Source organism: Camellia sinensis, chromosome 2, assembly GCF_055761805.1.
Source record: "Camellia sinensis isolate YWXY chromosome 2, ASM5576180v1, whole genome shotgun sequence".
NCBI lineage: Eukaryota > Viridiplantae > Streptophyta > Magnoliopsida > Ericales > Theaceae > Camellia > Camellia sinensis.
Genome location: NC_138962.1, coordinates 163,475,783 through 163,495,827, shown reverse-complemented (window position 1 = coordinate 163,495,827; position 20,045 = coordinate 163,475,783). Strand labels below are relative to the sequence as shown.

Below are 20,045 nucleotides of genomic sequence, written 5' to 3'. Positions count from 1 at the left end.
AATTTGGCCAAAAAATGTAAACTCAAAAAAGTTGTTTCCATTTTGAGTTTTCAGTTTTTTTTTTTTTTACCACCCAACACTAGCTACCACCCGCCACCATTTTCCACAATCGTCTTCCGCTACAACCACCCACCACCACCACTCACCACCCACCTGCCACCACCACCACCACCACCCACTACCCGCCACCACCACCCACCCCTCGCCACCACCACCACCCACCACCCACCTGCCATCCACCCACCACTACCATCCACCGCTCACCACCTACCCGAAACCTCCACTCACCACCCATCTGCCACCACCATCCACTACCCGCCACCACCAGCCACCCGCCACCACCACCACCCACTCGCTACCACTCGCCACCGCCACTGTCACCCACCCACCCACCACCACCACCACCCGCCACCAACACCACCACCACCCACTCGCAACCCACCCACCACCCACCCACCATCCGCCACCGTCACCCACCCACCATCACCACCTGTCGCCACCACCCACCACCACCGGCCATCGTCACCCACCACCACCCGCTATCTGCCACCCACCCGCCACCACCACCACCACCACCCACTCGCTAGCACCCACTACCCGCCACCGTCACCACCTACCACCACTCGCTACCCACCACCCACCGTCACCACTTTCCACCACCGTCTTCCGCCGCCACTTGCCATTTCTCATTTTTTTTTTATATTTTTAAATTTTTTTAAACATTTTGTCAATTACCAAACGCGTTTGTAGTTTATGTTTTTTTAAAAATAAACAAAAACCAGTTTATAAATTTTTTGTAAATATAAACTGAAAACGTAAACGTTACCAAACAGACCCTTAAGTTTTGAATGTGGGTTTCCTTGAGAGGCTTGTCCCACATTGAAACTTGAAGAGAGTTTTGTTGAGTTTATAAGCTCTAGCCTACAATACTTAGGTTGGGCCCCAAGGGGCACCCCAAGTTGGTAGAAAGGGGGAGTTATGGACAAAGTGAACCTTAGCCCAAACCACCACACGCGCGTGCGCACCGCTGCCGTCCGAGTCGAGCCGTGCCAGGCGCAGGTATGGGTCGGGTTGGTTCTTGTATTAATTTTTTTGACAAAATTCATTTGAATTTTTTCAAAATAATATTGCGAGAATTTAATTCAAATTTGAATTCTAATTTTTTGTCCAACATTTAAGACAACTTCTGTCCGAAATTTCTCAACAAATTTAAACTGGTTTTCAGTTATTTAACTTCCAGAAACTGCCCAGCAGTTCTGGGTATAACTGTCCAGCAGTTTATCTGTTGAAACAATTTGGAAATCTGTTTGAATTCAAACAGCACCTGTTCAATTCAAATACCCATCTGTTTAGTTCAAATTTCTGCACCTGTTCGGCTCTATATATACCAGCACTGTCCAGCATGTTTTCCAATCAGAAAATCAATCTGAATTTGGTCTCTTTGCTGTCCATTTGCTCTACTGCATTTATTCTTCATTTATTAGTTTTAGAATAATATTAAGAGAGTATAAAACACAAGGTTTGGTTCGCCGTAAAAATTTGTGTGGAGCGCTACTATAAGTTTTTGAAGATCATTATATCCTGGGAGATAGACGCCACTCAACCGTAAGCACCGTAGCGGGGCGAATCTGTCTTAAGGACAGAGTATCACACACTCGACTTGGTCTTGTAATTTTTATTTGGTTCGACAAAATAAATCCGGTATGTTATTTATTTATTTTGTTTGAATTTATTTCTAGTTATTTATTTACACAGAAGATTGTTCCAACAATCTTAAGACAGATTCGAATTATTCTGTTTACAGAATTTTTCGTTTGTTTCCTTTTTTCATTCTTCGTAAATAATTTAGGAAGAAAATTATTTTCTATGGATTTACAAAATAATATTCTAGTTGGAAAAATAAATAGTGATTATATGCTATTTGACAGATAGTAGTAATATACTGTCTCTTTTCTTTGACAACAACTAGTAGTACGATACTGGTGTCATTAACAATTCAGAATATATTTTTGTGGAATTTTTTCATAAATTAATTTTGGATTTTAGAAATTATTTTATGAGTTTTCATTACTTAAAATTCTGTTTTAGTATTTTAATTATTGAAGTGCTACAGAAATTAATTTTCTGTGTAGATTAATTTGGTTGAATAAAATTTTATTTTATTTCCAAATTAATTGAAAAAAAAGCTATATTCTTATTTCTTTTATTTTACAAAATTTAATTTCCTGTGTGGAATTAATTTGGTTGAATAAAATTTTATTTTATTTCCAAATTAATTGAAAAATAAAAGTTACATTCTTGTTTCTTTAATTTTTACAGAATTTAATTCTGTACATTTGGTTTAATTTTCTGTGTAGTATAAATTCTAATTCTAATTTTGTTTTATAAATTAGAATTGATGGCTACTGAAACAAATGCCCAAACAAGTACTACTATGGTGGTTGCAATTACACCAACCCCCTCTCCTGTAATGACAGTACCAATAAATCATGGAGAGAAGCCAGAGAAATTCTCAGAAACTGACTTTAAAAGATGGCAACAAAAAATGTTGTTCTATCTTATAACTCTGAACCTGGCTCGTTTTCTCCGTGAAGAGGCTCTTATCCCGAAAAAGGATGAAACCGACCGGCAAGTGGTTGTTGCGGTTGATGCTTGGAAACATGCCAATTTCCTTTGCTGGAATTACGTCTTGAACGAACTTGACAACACATTATACAACGTCTACAATCCAATCAAGATAGCAAAGGAACTTTGGGAATCGTTGGAGAAAAAGTATAAAACGGAAGATGCTGACTCAAAGAAATTTGTGATTGGCAGATTCTTGGATTTTGTAATGGTTGATTCAAAAACTGTGATCTAAGCTCAAGATTTCCAACTCATTCTGCATGACATTCACGCAGAAGGCATGTCTTTCAGTGAAACCTTCCAAGTTGCAGCCTTAATTGAAAAATTACCAAAAGGCTGGAAGGAATTCAAGAACTGCCTCAAACGCAAGCGCAAAGAATTTCTATGGACGAATTAATTATGCATTTGAGAATTAAGGAGGATAACCGCAATTCTGAAAAGCAGGCTGGTAAGCATCCTATGAAGTCTAAGGCAAATGTGGTGGAACATGCTTCAAAAACCAAGAAACAAAAGTCTTCTGGAGAAAATTCATCACAGGGCTCTAAAGGGGGGGATAATAAAAAGTACAAGTTTAATGGCAAATGTTACATCTGTGACAAAGAGGGACATCGGGCCAAAGATTGTCGTAGTAAAGGCAAAAGCAAAAGAAGAACAAGCAAAAAGCCTGCTCAAGCCCATATGACTGAAGTGGATAATATTTCCAATGGTGTAGATGATATCAATCTTTCTGCAGTTGTTTCCGAGGCAAATCTTGTCGGAAATCCTAAAGAATGGTGGGTGGACACTGGTGCTACTCGCCATATTTGTGCCGACAAAAAGATGTTCACATCTTATTCTTCAGTGGACAATGGTGAACAACTTTTTATGGGCAACTCCTCAACTTCCAAAGTTGAAGGACAAGGAAAGATTGTACTCAAGATGACATCTGAAAAGGAACTCACTCTCAACAATGTGCTGCATGTACCGGACATTCGCAAGAATCTTGTTTCCGGATCTTTGTTGAGTAAGAATGGGTTTAGGCTAGTTTTTGAAAGTGACAAGTTTGTACTTACTAAAAACGAGATGTATGTAGGAAAAGGTTACATGTCTGATGGCCTTTTCAAATTAAATGTAATGACCGTTGTACCCTCAGTTATTAATAATACTACATCTTCTTTTTACTTACTTGAGTCTTCAAATTTATGGCATGGTAGACTAGGACATGTTAATTATGGATCTTTGCGTAGATTAATTAATATAGAATGTTTACCTAAATTTAACATTGATTCAAATCATAAATGTGAAATTTGCGTTGAGACAAAATTATCTAAAACTCCTTTTCATTCAATTGAAAGAAGTACGGAACCACTTAAATTAATTCATAGTGACATTTGTGATTTTAAATCAATTCAAACTAGAGGTGGGAAAAAGTATTTTATCACTTTTATAGATGACTATACTAGATATAGTTATGTTTATTTAATTCGAACCAAGGATGAAACTTTGAAAACTTTCATTCAATATAAAAATGAAGTTGAAAATCAACTTAGTAAGAAAATCAAGAAACTTAGAAGTGATAGAGGTGGTGATATGAATCACCTTTTGGTGAGTTTTGTAAAGAACATGGAATAATTCATCAAACCACCTCTCCTTACTCACCTCAGCAAAATGGAATTGCTGAAAGGAAAAATAGGACTTTAAAAGAAATGATGAATGCCATGTTAATCAGTTCTGGATTACCTCAGAACTTGTGGGGGGAAGCAATACTTTCTACTAATTATATACTTAATAAAGTACCCCGAAAGAAAGTGAATCAAACACCTTATGAATTGTGGCATGGAAGAGTACCATCCTACAAATACTTAAAAGTGTGGGGGTGTTTGGCTAAAGTGGCTATTCCTAGTCCTAAAAAGACTAAGATAGGTCCTAAGACCATTGATTGCATATTCATTGGTTATGCCAAGAATAGTAGTGCATATCGATTTTTGATTTATAAATCAGAACATACCGAAATGCATGTAAATACTATTATTGAGTCTCGAAATGCATCATTTTTTGAACATGTATTTCCAAAGAAGACTAGACAAGAGACTAGTAACAATAAAAGATCTCGTGATGCCATTACTAGTCAGGATCAAGAACATGATCAAGAACAAGAGTTAGACCAAAATGAGGAAGAAGAACCTAGGTGTAGTAAACGTGCTAGAACCTCAAAATCTTTTGGTCCAGATTTTCTAACATTTTTGTTAGAAAATGAGCCTTTAACTTTTAAAGAGGCTATGTCCAGTCCTGAAGCTCCTTTATGGAAAGACGCTATCAACAGTGAAGTTGAATCCATCTTGCAAAATCACACTTGGGAATTAGTAGACTTGCCACCAGGTTGTAAACCTCTTGGGTACAAGTGGATTTTCAGAAAGAAAATGAAAGCAGATGGATCAATTAACAAATACAAGGCTAGACTTATGGTCAAAGGTTTTAGACAAAAAGAAGGTCTTGATTACTTTGACACATACTCACCGGTTACTAGAATAACATCCATTAGAATGCTAATTGTCATTGCATCTCTATACAATCTAGAAATTCATCAAATGGATGTTAAAACCGCTTTCTTAAATGGTGAGTTAGAGAGAGAAATTTACATGGAACAACCAGAAGGGTTTTCTGTTCCAGGGAAAGAAAAGAAAGTGTGTAAATTGGTTAAATCATTATATGGTTTAAAACAAGCGCCAAAGCAATGACATGAGAAATTTGACAAGGCAATGATGTCAAATGGATTTAAAATTAATGAGTGTGACAAATGTGTTTATATTAAAAACGCAGACAAAGGTTATGTCATTGTATGTCTTTATGTAGATGATATGCTCATCATAGGTAATAATAATGATATGATTAAAACTACCAAGAAAATGTTGAATAAACATTTTGACATGAAAGACATAGGCATTGCTGATGTAATTCTTGGTATGAAAATTATCAAAATATCAGAAGGTTATGCTTTGTCACAATCTCATTACATTGAGAAAATACTTGACAAATTCAGCAAAGATGATAATCATCTTGTTAGAACACCTGTAGATGTTAATTTGTATCTTTCTAAAAATATACAGGAAAGTATTTCTCAATTAGAGTATGCCCAAATTATTGGAAGCTTAATGTACTTGATGAACTGCACTCGCCCGAATATAGCTTATGCAGTAAGTAAATTAAGTAGATATATAAGTAATCCGGGAGTAGAACACTGGAAAGCAATTATAAGGGTTCTAAGATATCTCCGATTTACTTGTAACACTGGGCTTAATTATACTAGATATCCAGCAGCACTTGAAGGATACTGTGGTTGCAAATTGGATATCGGATACTAGAGACTCGAAGTCCACCAGTGGGTATGTCTTTACTCTTGGTGGGGCGGCTATATCTTGGAAATCTTCCAAACAAACTTGTATTGCTAGGTCTACTATGGAATCAAAATTCATAGCTTTAGACAAAGCTGGGGAAAAAGCAAAATGCTTTCGCCACTTCCTTAAAGATATTCCAATGTGGCCAAAACCGGTGCCTGCTATATACATGCATTGCGATAGTCAATCAGCAATAGGTAGAGCACAGAATCATATGTATAACGGTAAGTCACGACACATTCGTCATCGACATAACACCGTGAGACAACTACTCTCTAATGGAATTATTTTCATAGAATATGTTAAGTCTAAAGACAACATAGCGAATCCACTAATCAAAGGGTTAGCAAGAGAGTTAGTTGAGAATTCATCGAGGGGAATGAGACTTAAGCCTATTAAATAAGAGTTACCACAACGGCAACCCAGCCTAGTTGACTGGAGATCCCAAGATCTAGGTTCAAAGGGACAACCGAGTTGTGATTGACACAGAAGGATCACTGGGGAGTCTAACTCCTACCCATTTCTTTGATGAAATAGTGATGTCTGCAGCGTTTGAGGTTAAGTAAAATTTTAATGATTCTTATATATAGGTAAACCTAGTGGAATATGGCAGGATACTCTTCATAAGAATCACCTATGTGAGTGTGAACTGGGCCGGCTATATAAAATTTGTGAAGGGCTACAAGTCTTTAGAGTACTCATGGAAGACCAGGTTGTTCAGGGCTAAAATGAACACAATAGTGAGAACTAAATTATGTCTGGGGATATACTGTGTGAGTTCTATTGTCTAGGTTTACACAAACAACTGAACAGTTCAAGACATCATGTTCACTGGTTAGCTAGTAAATCCGATAGTGTCTCACAAGGGAAGATTCAAAGCCAAAAGCTACCTATCCTTTGCAGAATATTTTCAATTTTTGTACTCTCTGTATTTAGATCATGTTGTTGCATCTTCTCTCTGTCAAATTCCATTCATGTGGGGGATTGTTGGAAAAAATGGTTTATATAGGCTTATTTTGGGCAGACTTTGAGCCCAAAATTGAGTGGGCCCCGAACGTTTTTTGGGGCGGGTCCGAAGAGGTGAAATGTTCCTTGCCGCGTGGCAAGTCACACGGTGAAGACGGTTCGTCAAAACCATTTATGAGTGAATGGGAACATGACGTCGTTTTCGGGTTCGTGGAATTGAACATTTAAGTTTTGAATGTGGGTTTCCTTGAGAGGCTTGTCCCACATTGAAACTTAAAGAGAGTTTTGTTGAGTTTATAAGTTCTACCCTACAATACTTGGGTTGGGCCCCAAGGGGCACCCCAAGTTTGTAGAAGGGGGGAGTTATGAACAAAGTGAACCTTAACCCAAACTACCACACACGCGCGCCCCACCGCCGTCCGAGTCGAGCCGTGCCAGGCGCAGGGGTAGGTCGGGTCGGTTCTTGTATTAATTTTTTGGACAAAATTTATTTGAATTTTTTCAAAATAATATTGCGAGAATTTAATTCAAATTTGAATTCTAATTTTTTGTCCAACATTTAAGACAACTTCTGTCCGAAATTTCTCAACAAATTTAAACTGGTTTTCAGTTATTTAACTTCCAGAAACTGCCCAGCAGTTCCGGGTATAACTGTCCAGCAGTTTATCTGTTGAAACAGTTTGAAAATCTGTTTGAATTCAAACAGCACCTGTTCAATTCAAATACCCATCTGTTCAGTTCAAATTTTTGCACCTGTTCGGCTCTATATATACCAGCACTGTCCAGCATGTTTTCCAATCAAAAAATCAGTCTGAATTTGGTCTCTTTGCTGTCCATTTGCTCTACTGCATTTATTCTTCATTTATTAATTTTAGAATAATATTAAGAGAGTATAAAACACAAGGTTTGGTTCGCCGTAAAAATTTGTGTGGAGTGCTACTACAAGTTTTTGAAGATCATTGTATCCTGAGAGATAAACGCCACTCAACCGTAAGCACCGTAGCGAGACGAATCTATCTTAAGGACAGAGTGCCACACACTCGACTTGGTCTTGTAATTTTTATTTGGTTCGACAAAATAAATCCGGTATGTTATTTATTTATTTTGTTTAAATTTATTTCTAGTTATTTATTTATACAGAAGATTGTTCCAACAGTAAAGTCGGCTTAATTTTTAATACAAATAAGTCTTACCGGCTGTTGTGCAACCCATTATTTCAATGTCCATTTTAATGATTGAAACAGTTAATTTTTAAAGTAAATCAAATAAAATATACATACAAACAATTAAATTCATCATATATTAATGACCCCTTCATCAAATTACATTTGATCTAAAAATAATAATAATAATTGTGATTTGAATTATAAAACTAAATACAACTGTAATTCAATAAAAGAATCATTAATATCTAACCAACTTAATTTTTTCCATATACTTTTACTCAATGTACCCCAAAAATTGAACAATTCAAATTATTAAAATGAACTCCAAAATGAGCCCCACAACAGTGGCTATTATGCAGCACAGCATCCACCCTTAGTCCTCCCCCTTCTCTCTAAAGCTGTTTTTGTTTCATAAATTTAACCAAAAATTTAAAAAGAGCAAAGGAAAAAATGTGTAAAAGATACATAAAATGTAATTATATTTCATTCATATTTTTCCTTTCTTTTTTCAATTCTCTCACCAAATCCATGAACCGAACCCAGACTAGATGATCAAATCTAGAACTCTTAGGCATTGAACTATTGTTTATCCATCTATTGATAAATTGAGCAAGATAAATGGACCCAATTGCAAGAACAACAATGGAGCTTTCAATTAAAAAAAAATCCTCAAGACCTGTATGTCTCGAGAAAACATTACTCAATTCTTACGAGTATGACAACCTGCTTCTACAAATAAAAATGGCAAAGAGGTTTTGAAAACAGCAGCAAAATTAAATTACATTTGCCAACTGAACTGATTATTCATGAGCTTATACCCGACTAAATATCAATCTCTCTTTCCAGTTTTAATCAAAAAAAAGTGACCGCATGCTCTCTGGTCCCAAATTGTATTCCTATGAGCGTATTTATTTAAAGAATGCCATATGGTAGAAGGATTACCGCGCATGCCTTCATACTCGAAGCTTGTGGCTCAAACCAGTTGAGACGGTTTACCTATCAAGCAAAGCTCAGAATATCCTTCATTTTGAGAACCAAAGGTAAGTTGCCACACCATGATTTAATTATCAATCAATCAATCAAGTTGCAGCTTTAGGTTTTGTTTTCTGCTTCTTGGCATCTAATGTGGCCAAGCCCGTGCCCAAACCAACCGGAGCTTGATCTCGCTGCACTTGTTTGGACTGGTCATCCTCTAGCACATCTCCAGGTCCACTTGAAGAATGACCATTAGCTTCTTTCTTTGCTTCACCAGTTTCTGTGTTGTTCGTCGTCGCATCTGGCGTCATCCCTGAGTTGATTATGTTGAGGAGTTGAGTGAGTGGTGGCATGGCCTGGACAGGCACTCCGTGCGGGCGAATTAAAAGCCCCCTCGCCGCAGCCTTCTTCCTCACCTCCGCTGCAGCACGAGCTGCTCTTTCATCAACTCCCCTACCTCGTGGAAGAGCCTCTCCAACAATTGCTGCATTAAGGGATTTGTTATTCACAGAGGTGCCAGAACTTCCAGATCCTCCAGCTGCAGCAGCTGCTTGAAATGCATGTATTAGATCTGGATGGGCCTGTCCAGTAAATTTAGCTTCAGATGAAATCCTTCAAAATACCCAAAAAATTAAGCAGGCAACCCTACTGAAATGCTTAATGACGATATGATACAATTCAATAATTGCTAGCATTTTAATTAAGCACACAATACATATGAACAAACATTTTATCTTTTGAATGCCAAACAAGAAAACAAAATAAAACTCAACAATTATTGTATTTAAAGAAGCCTAAATATGTTACTGAAATATTATAAACTCAGAATAATTCAATATTAAAATTAGGGTAAATTACATTGACACCCCTTGAGGTATCTGTTTAATACAGATTCACAACTTTCCATCATTAATTCTACCTTAACATATTCTTATTGAGTGATAATATACCAACATAAATTTTATATAAAATTTTCAAACACAATGATATAACTTAATAGTGATCTTTCACTTTAAAACAAAACATCCATACAACATTACTATCACAACAATTTTATGATATTTTTTGTAAAAATTTTTATATATTAATATAATTTTTCATTTTTATTTCCACCATTATTTTTCTTTCTCGTCTATTCACCCACATTTTATTACAGTATTAACAAACACCTTCATTCACATTTATTACAATATTACTGAATTTTTGTAATTTTTTTTTTTTTTTTTTTGTATTTGGTGAATTTAAAAAAAAAATAAAAAATATTATACTTCCTAAATATATCTAAATTAGATGTATCCAAAAAATAAATAAATAAATGCTTAAAATATTAAAAAAATCAATAAAAATAAAAAACATTAAAAATAAAAAAATTTAATTTTTTGTGTGAGTTAAACCAAAGAAAATTATTGTTATTTTTCTTGAAATGACATAAACAAAATATTAACATTATTTTATTATTTAATATGTATAAAGGCTAAAGGGTAAATATGTAATTTTAATCTGACAAAGGGATAAGTGTAATTTTTCAAACGTGGGGAGAATCTGTATTAAACAGAGACCTCAAGGGGTGTTAGTGTAATTTACCCTTAAAATTATCACAAACAACAATGAATTGTAACTGTTTGTATTTTGCAATATTTAACAAAGAGTGACAAAAAAAGTTGAATGTTCAACCATTCCATGTCTATTGTTAATACAGATTTAGATTTTTAAGCAGTTTGGTTTATTTAATTTTTATTTCCCTAAAAAATAATATTACAGTAGATAAGAACAAAAATACTTTCACCTTTTAGGATTGCATTCCATGCCAATAATAATTTTATTGATAATAGTTGACCTTTTTCTTTTTTGGACCTGGAGGGGAAAGAAGAATGGGGAAGGCAGATCAAAAGTACCTTCAGGATATCAATAGCCTTCTGAGCAGAACCTGCATTCAGACCTTGACCTTTCTGCTTTTGTGCATTCATCTGTCAATGTAGGAGTATAATTAACAATAATAAATAAGCAAATAACATTTAAAAGTCTTTGAAGTACGCAAAACAAAAAAACTTTTCAACAGTTTCTTGCATTTACCTGCAATTCACGCATCTTAAATGTTTTCATCCAGTTCTGGGAATCACGTGTCCTGGAATCCTCCTCTCCAAGTTGTTTGACAAGTATATCATATGTCTTCTTTTCATGCTGTCATAATGAAACCTTGATTGGTCATTATAAAAGCACAAGTGTCTATATTCATCCATGAATCACATAGAAAACATAAAATCCCAAGTTACATGCCTGGTGAGAGAGCTTAAAAGCACCCATGCAGTTGAAAGCAATGGCCAGAGCATGATAGCACACAGCAGTGTGAATATGTTCCTCGCCTAAGAGCCTCTCATTTTTTTTCAATGCTTCTTGCAAATAACGAAGAGCTGTGTTCATCTTTCCAATATCTTGGTACATCATTGCAACATTTATAAAAGTTGAAGCCACATCAGGGTGGTCCGGGCCAGAAGATAAACTTAGGAGAAGTAATGCTCGGGACATGTGACGAAGTGCAAGTTCAGTCTGGTTAAGCCCGTGGTAAAAAAGAGCCATATTGCCATAACTGCAGTAGCCACCAGATCACGTGAGCATGAGGATAGATGTAAAAAATAAGTTTTTTCTTATATCCACTGTTATCAGGGTGTCCACAGCCCAAAAGGAAAGAGAGTTCTATTTTTGCAACTTGCATTTGATACAAGTAAACTAACACATAATTCTTATGACTCAGAATAAAAATGATTTGTAAACAGAATTTATGTACAGAAAATCCTATCAGAATGATGTGTTAATGGCAATCTCGAAATAATAAGCCATTTTTATGGATTTTATTATTTGAAATGAATGAATATTGGGTAGACACATCATTTTGTATAGATTTTGTGTATTACTTTTACGTTTGTGTATACTCCTATAATAAATAACAATGTTTCAAATCTTTATTCATTTATGGTTTTATTTCCCTTTTATTGGGTGAATCTATGCACCCTCTTCTTTCTTTTTTCTTTTCTTTTTTTCCTGGTGATGACTCCTCCATCCAAAAAGGATGGTTTTGAGTCTTCAAACACCAGAAACAAAAGAAGCAAATTCATTTTAGTTGTGATATCCCAATATAGCCTTACTGAAGCAATTAAATATACTACGAATACAAAGGCAAAGAACTGGTGCCTGTGAGCAGTATCAGGATGGTCCAGGCCAAGGCAGCGCTCATTTATAATAAGTTCCTTGTGTTGTTGCATTATTGCTCCAGCCATGTCTCCGGCATGATACAAAACCATGGCAAGGTAACTGAGAAGAAAAAAAACCACAGGATTAGTTTCCCTATGCGTTATTTTGTTAAATAGTATATTCATAAGCACATGAAATACATGATCCTATAGATTTCAATAACAATGTTTTTAAACCAGATCTATGTTACTTGGATCGTTTCGATACGCGGAACGGGAACGGGATCGCGATACGCCACATGCTCTAAAATGTGGAACAATAGGGGTGGAGTGGCATATATTACACTAAAGAATATAAAGTACTTCTAGAGTAATTTTCTTTTAACTATCAAGCATCCAATAAAATATATATTCATTTTTTATGTTTTTGTCTTGTCAAAACTTAAGTCATCTTAGATTTTAGTTCATTATATTTGATTTTTTTCCTTCTCACTTAAGAAAATATATTAGAAAAAAACTTTTGGGATCGCTTTGAATCACTAAATTTACAATTTTGAAATGAAAGTGTATCATGTTTCGGAACGTGTGTACCAATACATAATTCGCTAAGGTAATAGCGTTTTCTGGTAACACAGAACCAGATAATGATTCAATTTAGAAACATCAGTAATCAATCTTCAAAAACTAGTTTCTCCCAGAAATATATTTCAAAAGTCAAAACCAATAGTCTTGCACCACACATTACACTCCATGCTAAACCGTCTGTTGAGAATGTTGATCACTAGTAAATGAGACACTTAAAAGCTGTCTTAGAGATGGACATTTTGTTCAACAAAAGAGGTGACATGAAGATCCAAGTAGTATAACCAGCTATTCAAAGACCAAGATGAAGCACCAGTATGGCTATTTTGTTCAGACTGAAAAGTAAAGCAGAATCATGTTAATAGGCTAATTGAAGATAATTACCGACAGCAGTTTGCAACCTCCCGATGCATTGGACCGGTCACCTGCAGTTTATCACAAACTGACTATTTAACTTTATAGAACAATATATTTGCCTCAGACCCGTTCTAAAAATGTCAAGGTGTTTCGAATTCTTTGTTGACACATAAATCAAGTTTAACTAGTAGAACATACCTGCTGAAGTATTGTGAATGCTTCGGAAAATAATGCATACGCCTCACTAAGCATTCCCTGAAATAAGTAACAAAGGAATTAATGGTCTGTTTCTTCCTACTAGACTTTGGAATCACAAAATTGTTGCAATTACACTTGAGCTTAAATTAGAAGAATCTCTGATACAGTTAAAAGTCACAGGGACATTTTCACTTGCAACCATTATTAATAGCTCATGATAAAAACATCTAGCTTTCATAATTTGCAAATAATCTCTTATATCACAAATAGTATAAAGGTGCTTTTAATTCTTTAAAAGAATTCAACAAAAGTAACATATTTTTTTGCCTAGCGCACACATTGCTACACCTCCATTATTGGTCTACCTTGGACTTTTGTTTTTAATTCTTCTACAAGTAAATGCTAAATGTTTATTTAGAACTATTTTCCTACTTTTAGACATATTTGTAAACATTCCTGAGTTATTTGTATTAGGTTTATGATGACACAAAAGAACTATTCATACCTCAGCCAACTGAACTTTTCCTGTTTCCACAAGATCCTTAGCTTCCGAACATACAGGTATAGAATGCTTAACCACTGGTTGGAGATTCAAAATATCTGATATTTGGAAAGGAGCCACAACATCAAGATCATATTTGCGAGCTGCAATGGTTATGCCTACCTGTTCAAAGCACCAAATACAAGTGTCAAATAAACCATTCAAGAGCACACACTATACCATAAGATATCATTTTCGGAGACAAAACAGCTATTAACCGAATTTGAAACATAGTTAGAAGTTAGTGAATATTTGAAGATTCACACAAGTTCTTACAGTTCCATCCACGGCCGAACTTCCTAGAATTTGGACATTTTACATGCCCACAAATGAGAATGATCACACACCAAGAGCAAAATAAAACTATCAGCACATAGTTGAAAAAATACCAAATTTTCATAAATGAACTTTTGACGGTCCATATCTCATAGTAATCAACTATTTTGTGGCATTACATAATGAAATGTTTCGGATCAAAATTTACAGGACCATTTTGCAGAACTATTGTAGGGCTTGCACTAATTTAGCTTGATCATACACATTTATTGTTCAGCTTACTGATATATATTGTTAGAATTTCCCATCTTTACCTTCACCTACTCCACTACACACTCCACTTCACCTACCTCTACTCCACTACACACTCCACTTCACCTAACCCACTATCACCTCCACTACACCTACTACCACATTACCTTCACCTACTCCACTACACACTCCACTTCACCTACCTCTACTCCACTACACACTCCACTTCACCTAACCCACTATCACCTCCACTACACCTACTACCACATTTTCTTCTATATATAGATTGTATAGGAATTGTAATTAATGAATCTTGTAATCTATCAATCAAGACATCAATCAATAATACATAAATTCTTACATGGTATCAGAGCAAGGTTAAGAATTTAATATTTTTTCGCTTCACCGGCGGGCGGCAACCTCGCCTTGGCCGCCCGCCGGACCTCAACCTAGTCCGCTAGAATTGTCTACTACATACCTACCTCCTCATCATATCTTCATAACATCTCATTCTCTCTCGGCATCATAGTAGCCGTGATACTGCTCATACTTCTGGACAGCGGAGAGAACATCGTCTTTCTCGATCTTTCCGCCGACGCCGGTGGCGAGATCCAAGGCTCCGGCTTTCGACATCACTCTCCCCAAATAGTCCATAGCAGCTTCTCCACCGGAAAGATACTCCTAACAGCAACGGAAAAAAGGTGTTTCCCTCAGCCAAACAAGGCTCAATAGCTGTGGTCCTCATCAAAATACGTGTAATTGCTACTCCTGAACTTGGTTTCCCTATCCTTGCTAACAAGCTTCTCAAATGCTTCCGGGCCATGTTCTTCTATGTACTTCTCAGCAGCAGTTAGAATGTCATCTGGCTTACTGAAGATGTCCTTCTTCCTTGGGACATACTAGACGTTAACAGTCTGCTGTGGGTTAAGAAAGAAAGGCCTCAAATAATGCTCATAAACATATGCAGCACCACTGATACTCTTTATGATGGTGGATATTTCAATGCCATTACAACACAGCACCTTGAAATTTATTTTATTTTATTTTCTTATCTCTCTTTCTGACCATTACAACACAGCACCAGCACACTTGTTCCCACCTTTCATCATGGTCTCCACTTTCTTTTTCTTTTTTTATATTTATTTTAATCCATCTTTTTTGAAAACAAAACCAATATCACTTTTTTTAATTCCTTAATTTATTTTAATAACATGAGTGGCCTCTCTTTTCCACCATCTCCCTCTTTTTCTACACAATATTTTTGTACCACCGCCCACTCCATGATTTCCATATTAATATTATTATTATTATTATTATTATTTTCACAAAAAAAAAAAAAAAAAAAAAAAAAAATTCATTCCAGTTGATTTTTCTGCCTTACCACACCTACCATTCGAGTTTGCCAAACACACTTATTTTATTCATGTCAGGATCAACCCCGATCATAATTTTACACGAAAAAAAAAAAAAAAAAAAAAAAAAAAACCACCATAACACACCCAACACCCACAGTGGAATTTTTCTTCTCTACTCTGCTGCAGATCTCTTCTTCTTTCCTCCGTCCTGGGCGGCCCTTGACGGTGCTGCCTCCGTGTTTCCTACGCCGCCGAGCACGTTCACTCCTCCATACTCCTCCACTGCAGCATACGGCGGACCTCCAAATCGGAACATCACAGTGGCCTTCCGCTTCAGCTCCTTATTTTCTGCTTTCAGCACACTTATCTCTGCTCGCGCATCCTTATACATGCGTTGGAGCAGAGCCAGCTAGGAATTTAAATGCTGCACCTCATTTGTCCTACTCTGCAGCCGGTTCGACAAATTTGTGACCGCCGTCATGGTTTCCACGCATGACTTCAGAGTATACTGATTAGCCTCAATATCAGTTTGCACCGCCATTTTTTGCTCCACCGACCGCATCGGAAAGTTCAATGGAGCAAAACCAGAGGTGTTTGGTTGAGGTTCACTGGCCACCGCACCAGTTATTTCTCTTGTGGGCTCGTTCAGTTCTGGAAAGAGCGTGAGCAGGTTCTGGGTAGCTGGACGGGAAGAAGAGGCCATGTTTTTGGGTTGCTAAGTGTTTCAGCGAAATAGCAATTTCAGACTGGTAATGTTCGGAAGGGTTGGTGACAGAATGGCAACAAAGTGTTCCACAGTTTCTCTCTCCGCAGAGGCAGAGTTTTTTCAGCGAAGGGTTGGTTTCAGAGGTTTCAGAATGGTATGCCTCAGCCTCAGCCTTCGTCTTGGTTAAATAGCCGAGGCAGCCACGCGTATCGCGCGCCTCTTGCCGCCCGACAAACTGGCACGCCTTTTCATGGCACATCTTTTGACAAAGTGGACACGCCTTTTGATGGCACGCCTTTTGATGGCACGCCTTTTGATGAATTGGGCACGCCTTTTGATGGCACGCCTTTTGACAAAATTGGGCACACCTTTTGAGGGTGTAACTTTTTAAGAGTCCGACAAGACTCTGTAAACTGTCCCGACATTGATTCCGGTTAGTTTTTACATGGGTCCGACAAGACTCTGTAAACTGTCCCGACATTGATTCCGGTTAGCTCCTTTATGGGTCCGACAAGACTCTGTAAACTGTCCCGACATTGATTCCGGTTAGTTTCTACAAGGGTCCAGCAAGACTCCGTAAACTGTCACAACATTGTCTTCTACAACGGTCCGACATGACCCCATAAACTGTCTTCTACATCGGTCTGACACCACCATACAGTGTCCTCTACAACGTTATGACACCCCATACAGTGTCTTCACCAACGGTCTGACACGACCATACAGTGTCTCCTATCCTTTTTTATTTTTATGTATTTTCTTGTTTTGTTACTCTCTCCAAACTCAAGTTGGTTAGTTTCTCTCCTCCTTGAGTTTGCGGGGGGCTGTTAGAATTTCCCATCTTTACCTTCACCTACTCCACTACACACTCCACTTCACCTACCTCTACTCCACTACACACTCCACTTCACCTAACCCACTATCACCTCCACTACACCTACTACCACATTACCTTCACCTACTCCACTACACACTCCACTTCACCTACCTCTACTCCACTACACACTCCACTTCACCTAACCCACTATCACCTCCACTACACCTACTACCACATTTTCTTCTATATATAGATTGTATAGGAATTGTAATTAATGAATCTTGTAATCTATCAATCAAGACATCAATCAATAATACATAAATTCTTACATATATATATATATATATATGTGCATTATATACGAATATGTATATCTATTATTTAAATCATTGTAAATATAAAATGTACATATAGGTTTTTAACTGAGAGTCTGAGGGATAGACAATAAGGCTAAATTAACTTGTCCAAGTTAGCACCTCCAACCTCCTCTTTACAGCACCTCAGCCCTAAAAAATCTGCAATAGCATTTGTTCTCTCTGCACACGTAGAAATCACAAAATACAGGATTTATTAGTCTTACCAAGACCTCAACGAGGGGCCCAGATTTCTAGGGAATGTCACCATCCTTTCACAAAATTCTCCTGGCAGTCTGCAAATGTGAAGCGACGATAATAATTCTGTTAACCCTCCTACAACCTCCATTTTAAACTTAATTGCCGTCAAGTCATATAATTGGGATAGTGTCACAGGAACATATGATCATCTACCACTCATGGCTCCAAAGGACATCTTCTAAAGCCCTCCTATCCTGGCCATAGGAGTCATCAGTGCTTAGCACCAGGCATCCCTGAGAGGAGGCTAGACACCAATCTGAACCTGACTTTAGAAGAAAGAGTAAACTGAACGCAAACATCCCATTCCTAAAATACACTGCATCTGAATCCGTTACTTTGCCTCCAGTTGCAAATCTGAATCAAAGATTAACAAACAACCAGAGGCAATGAGCTTCTTATGTTTCTTCCACTTCTTTCCAAGATGATACACTCAGACAACAAAGAACACCTTTCTGACAGCATACGCAAAAGACCTTGTTTTTTGCTGAAATAAGCTTATCCATTGCACTTGTGCAATGACATCCACCAATGTAAACATACCGTAAGAACCATAATCTAAACAAGCTTTGGCAATGTACATGCGACTGATGCTCCACAACATCCTCAGTAAGCTAACATACCTCAACAACTAAACTCTAGAGTTCGAAGTTTTCATTGAAGCCCCAAAATAACAGATTGCTATGGTATCATTACACTAACCCAGAACACGAATAGTACCATTAGACAGCAAGCAGTAACCACTGTCAACAGTGTCCAGGCTATTTTATGTTCAGATTCCTTTCTCAGAGATTTACATTGTATCAGTCGGTCTCAAATGTCCACAAACTAATTTAATGCAGGTAACAATCTCCATTAATCATTCCCAACAACTCTTCTTTTTCTTATTTACCAAATACACCAGAGGGGGCAAAAGGATAATTATCCAGGAAACCAATCCAGAGCACTACATAAGTGGCCTGTGATGATGATAACATCTCAGTAACTCATAAACCCGAAGCCTACAAATTTACCATTTGATGAAGAGAACAAATATTTTGGGCAAGCACAAATACTAATTAACATAAAAAGGACATTGGCAGATGAAAAATCCTCATTCTGAAGATGATTCAATACAATTGGACACTTCAATGCCAGGTTTTCTGGGTATTCAGTTCCTTTCTCCTTAATGGATATACTAAAATTCACTAGAATCTATCTGTCTTTCCACATTTCATTGACATATCTCCTTCCCCAAAGCAGACAAGGGCAAAGGCAGTTGCATCACCATTCCTTGCTACACTTTACTAGTCCAGGTCCTCCTTAATGGGGCATGTCATGCAAGGAACCTTCCCAATGCTTAAATTATCACCATTTTTCTCAAGAAACTTTTTGTTAAATGTCTTTTAGTATTTTCACATACGAAACATTAACCAAAGCACTAAGATGATACTTGACCTCATGCCCTTCCCTAATATTGTTTCTCCATTAAGACATTTTGTACTCTCCATCCACTTTGCATGGTGGATTCAAGACTGATAAATTCATGTTGGGAATTAGAGAGTGAGCTGAGCTCCCAACCAAGTAAACCATCTTCAGTTGCTTCCAATACAGATTTCACTCCACACACCTCATAACAGGTTTCCAAGCACATTTGGATTTGGTGGGAGCAACAAGCGGAAGGGACTCCCAAATAAGAGAGCAGCTATAGTTACACAATCCAATACTTACATCATATGCCATGCAACCAATACTGAAGTTATGTCATATGCCATGCAACCAATTCAAAATCTAAAATCAATGAAAGCACAAGCATAAAATGGAGGCATACACACCAAAAATTCACAAGATAAAATAAAAGCAGTTAGTTTGTACTTTTAACCAGAGGGACTCACCTAATAAGAAGTAACCAAGCAAAAACAAAGATAAAAGAGAATGGGAAGAAAAGGGTTTCCAAGTTGAGAATCAAATTAACAGACAGGTGAATCAAAAGCTACCTTCTGACAAAGGTTGCGTATGACTGAAATTTTCTTCACCCGTGATCTTGCATCCTCCGGCAACTCATACTGCAGTAGGG

At 37.0% G+C, this 20,045-nt stretch overlaps 1 protein-coding gene across 2 annotated transcripts in view; it reads right to left on the bottom strand.

The window, feature by feature from the left end:
- Positions 1–8,759: 8,759 nt before the first annotated feature.
- The window catches only part of NOXY38 (tetratricopeptide repeat (TPR)-containing protein), a 44,198-nt gene continuing 32,912 nt past the window's right edge, over positions 8,760–20,045 (bottom strand). For both annotated transcript variants that reach the window (XM_082916006.1, XM_082916007.1), the window contains exons 21-29: positions 19,966–20,034; positions 13,937–14,095; positions 13,432–13,488; positions 13,261–13,301; positions 12,296–12,415; positions 11,384–11,693; positions 11,180–11,287; positions 11,002–11,073; positions 8,760–9,687 (exon numbers count right to left, since the gene is read on the bottom strand). In XM_082916006.1, the coding sequence (XP_082772132.1) occupies positions 9,211–9,687; positions 11,002–11,073; positions 11,180–11,287; positions 11,384–11,693; positions 12,296–12,415; positions 13,261–13,301; positions 13,432–13,488; positions 13,937–14,095; positions 19,966–20,034 (1,413 nt within the window). In that variant the 3' untranslated portion in view covers positions 8,760–9,210. The remainder of the gene's footprint in view (positions 9,688–11,001; positions 11,074–11,179; positions 11,288–11,383; positions 11,694–12,295; positions 12,416–13,260; positions 13,302–13,431; positions 13,489–13,936; positions 14,096–19,965; positions 20,035–20,045) is intronic.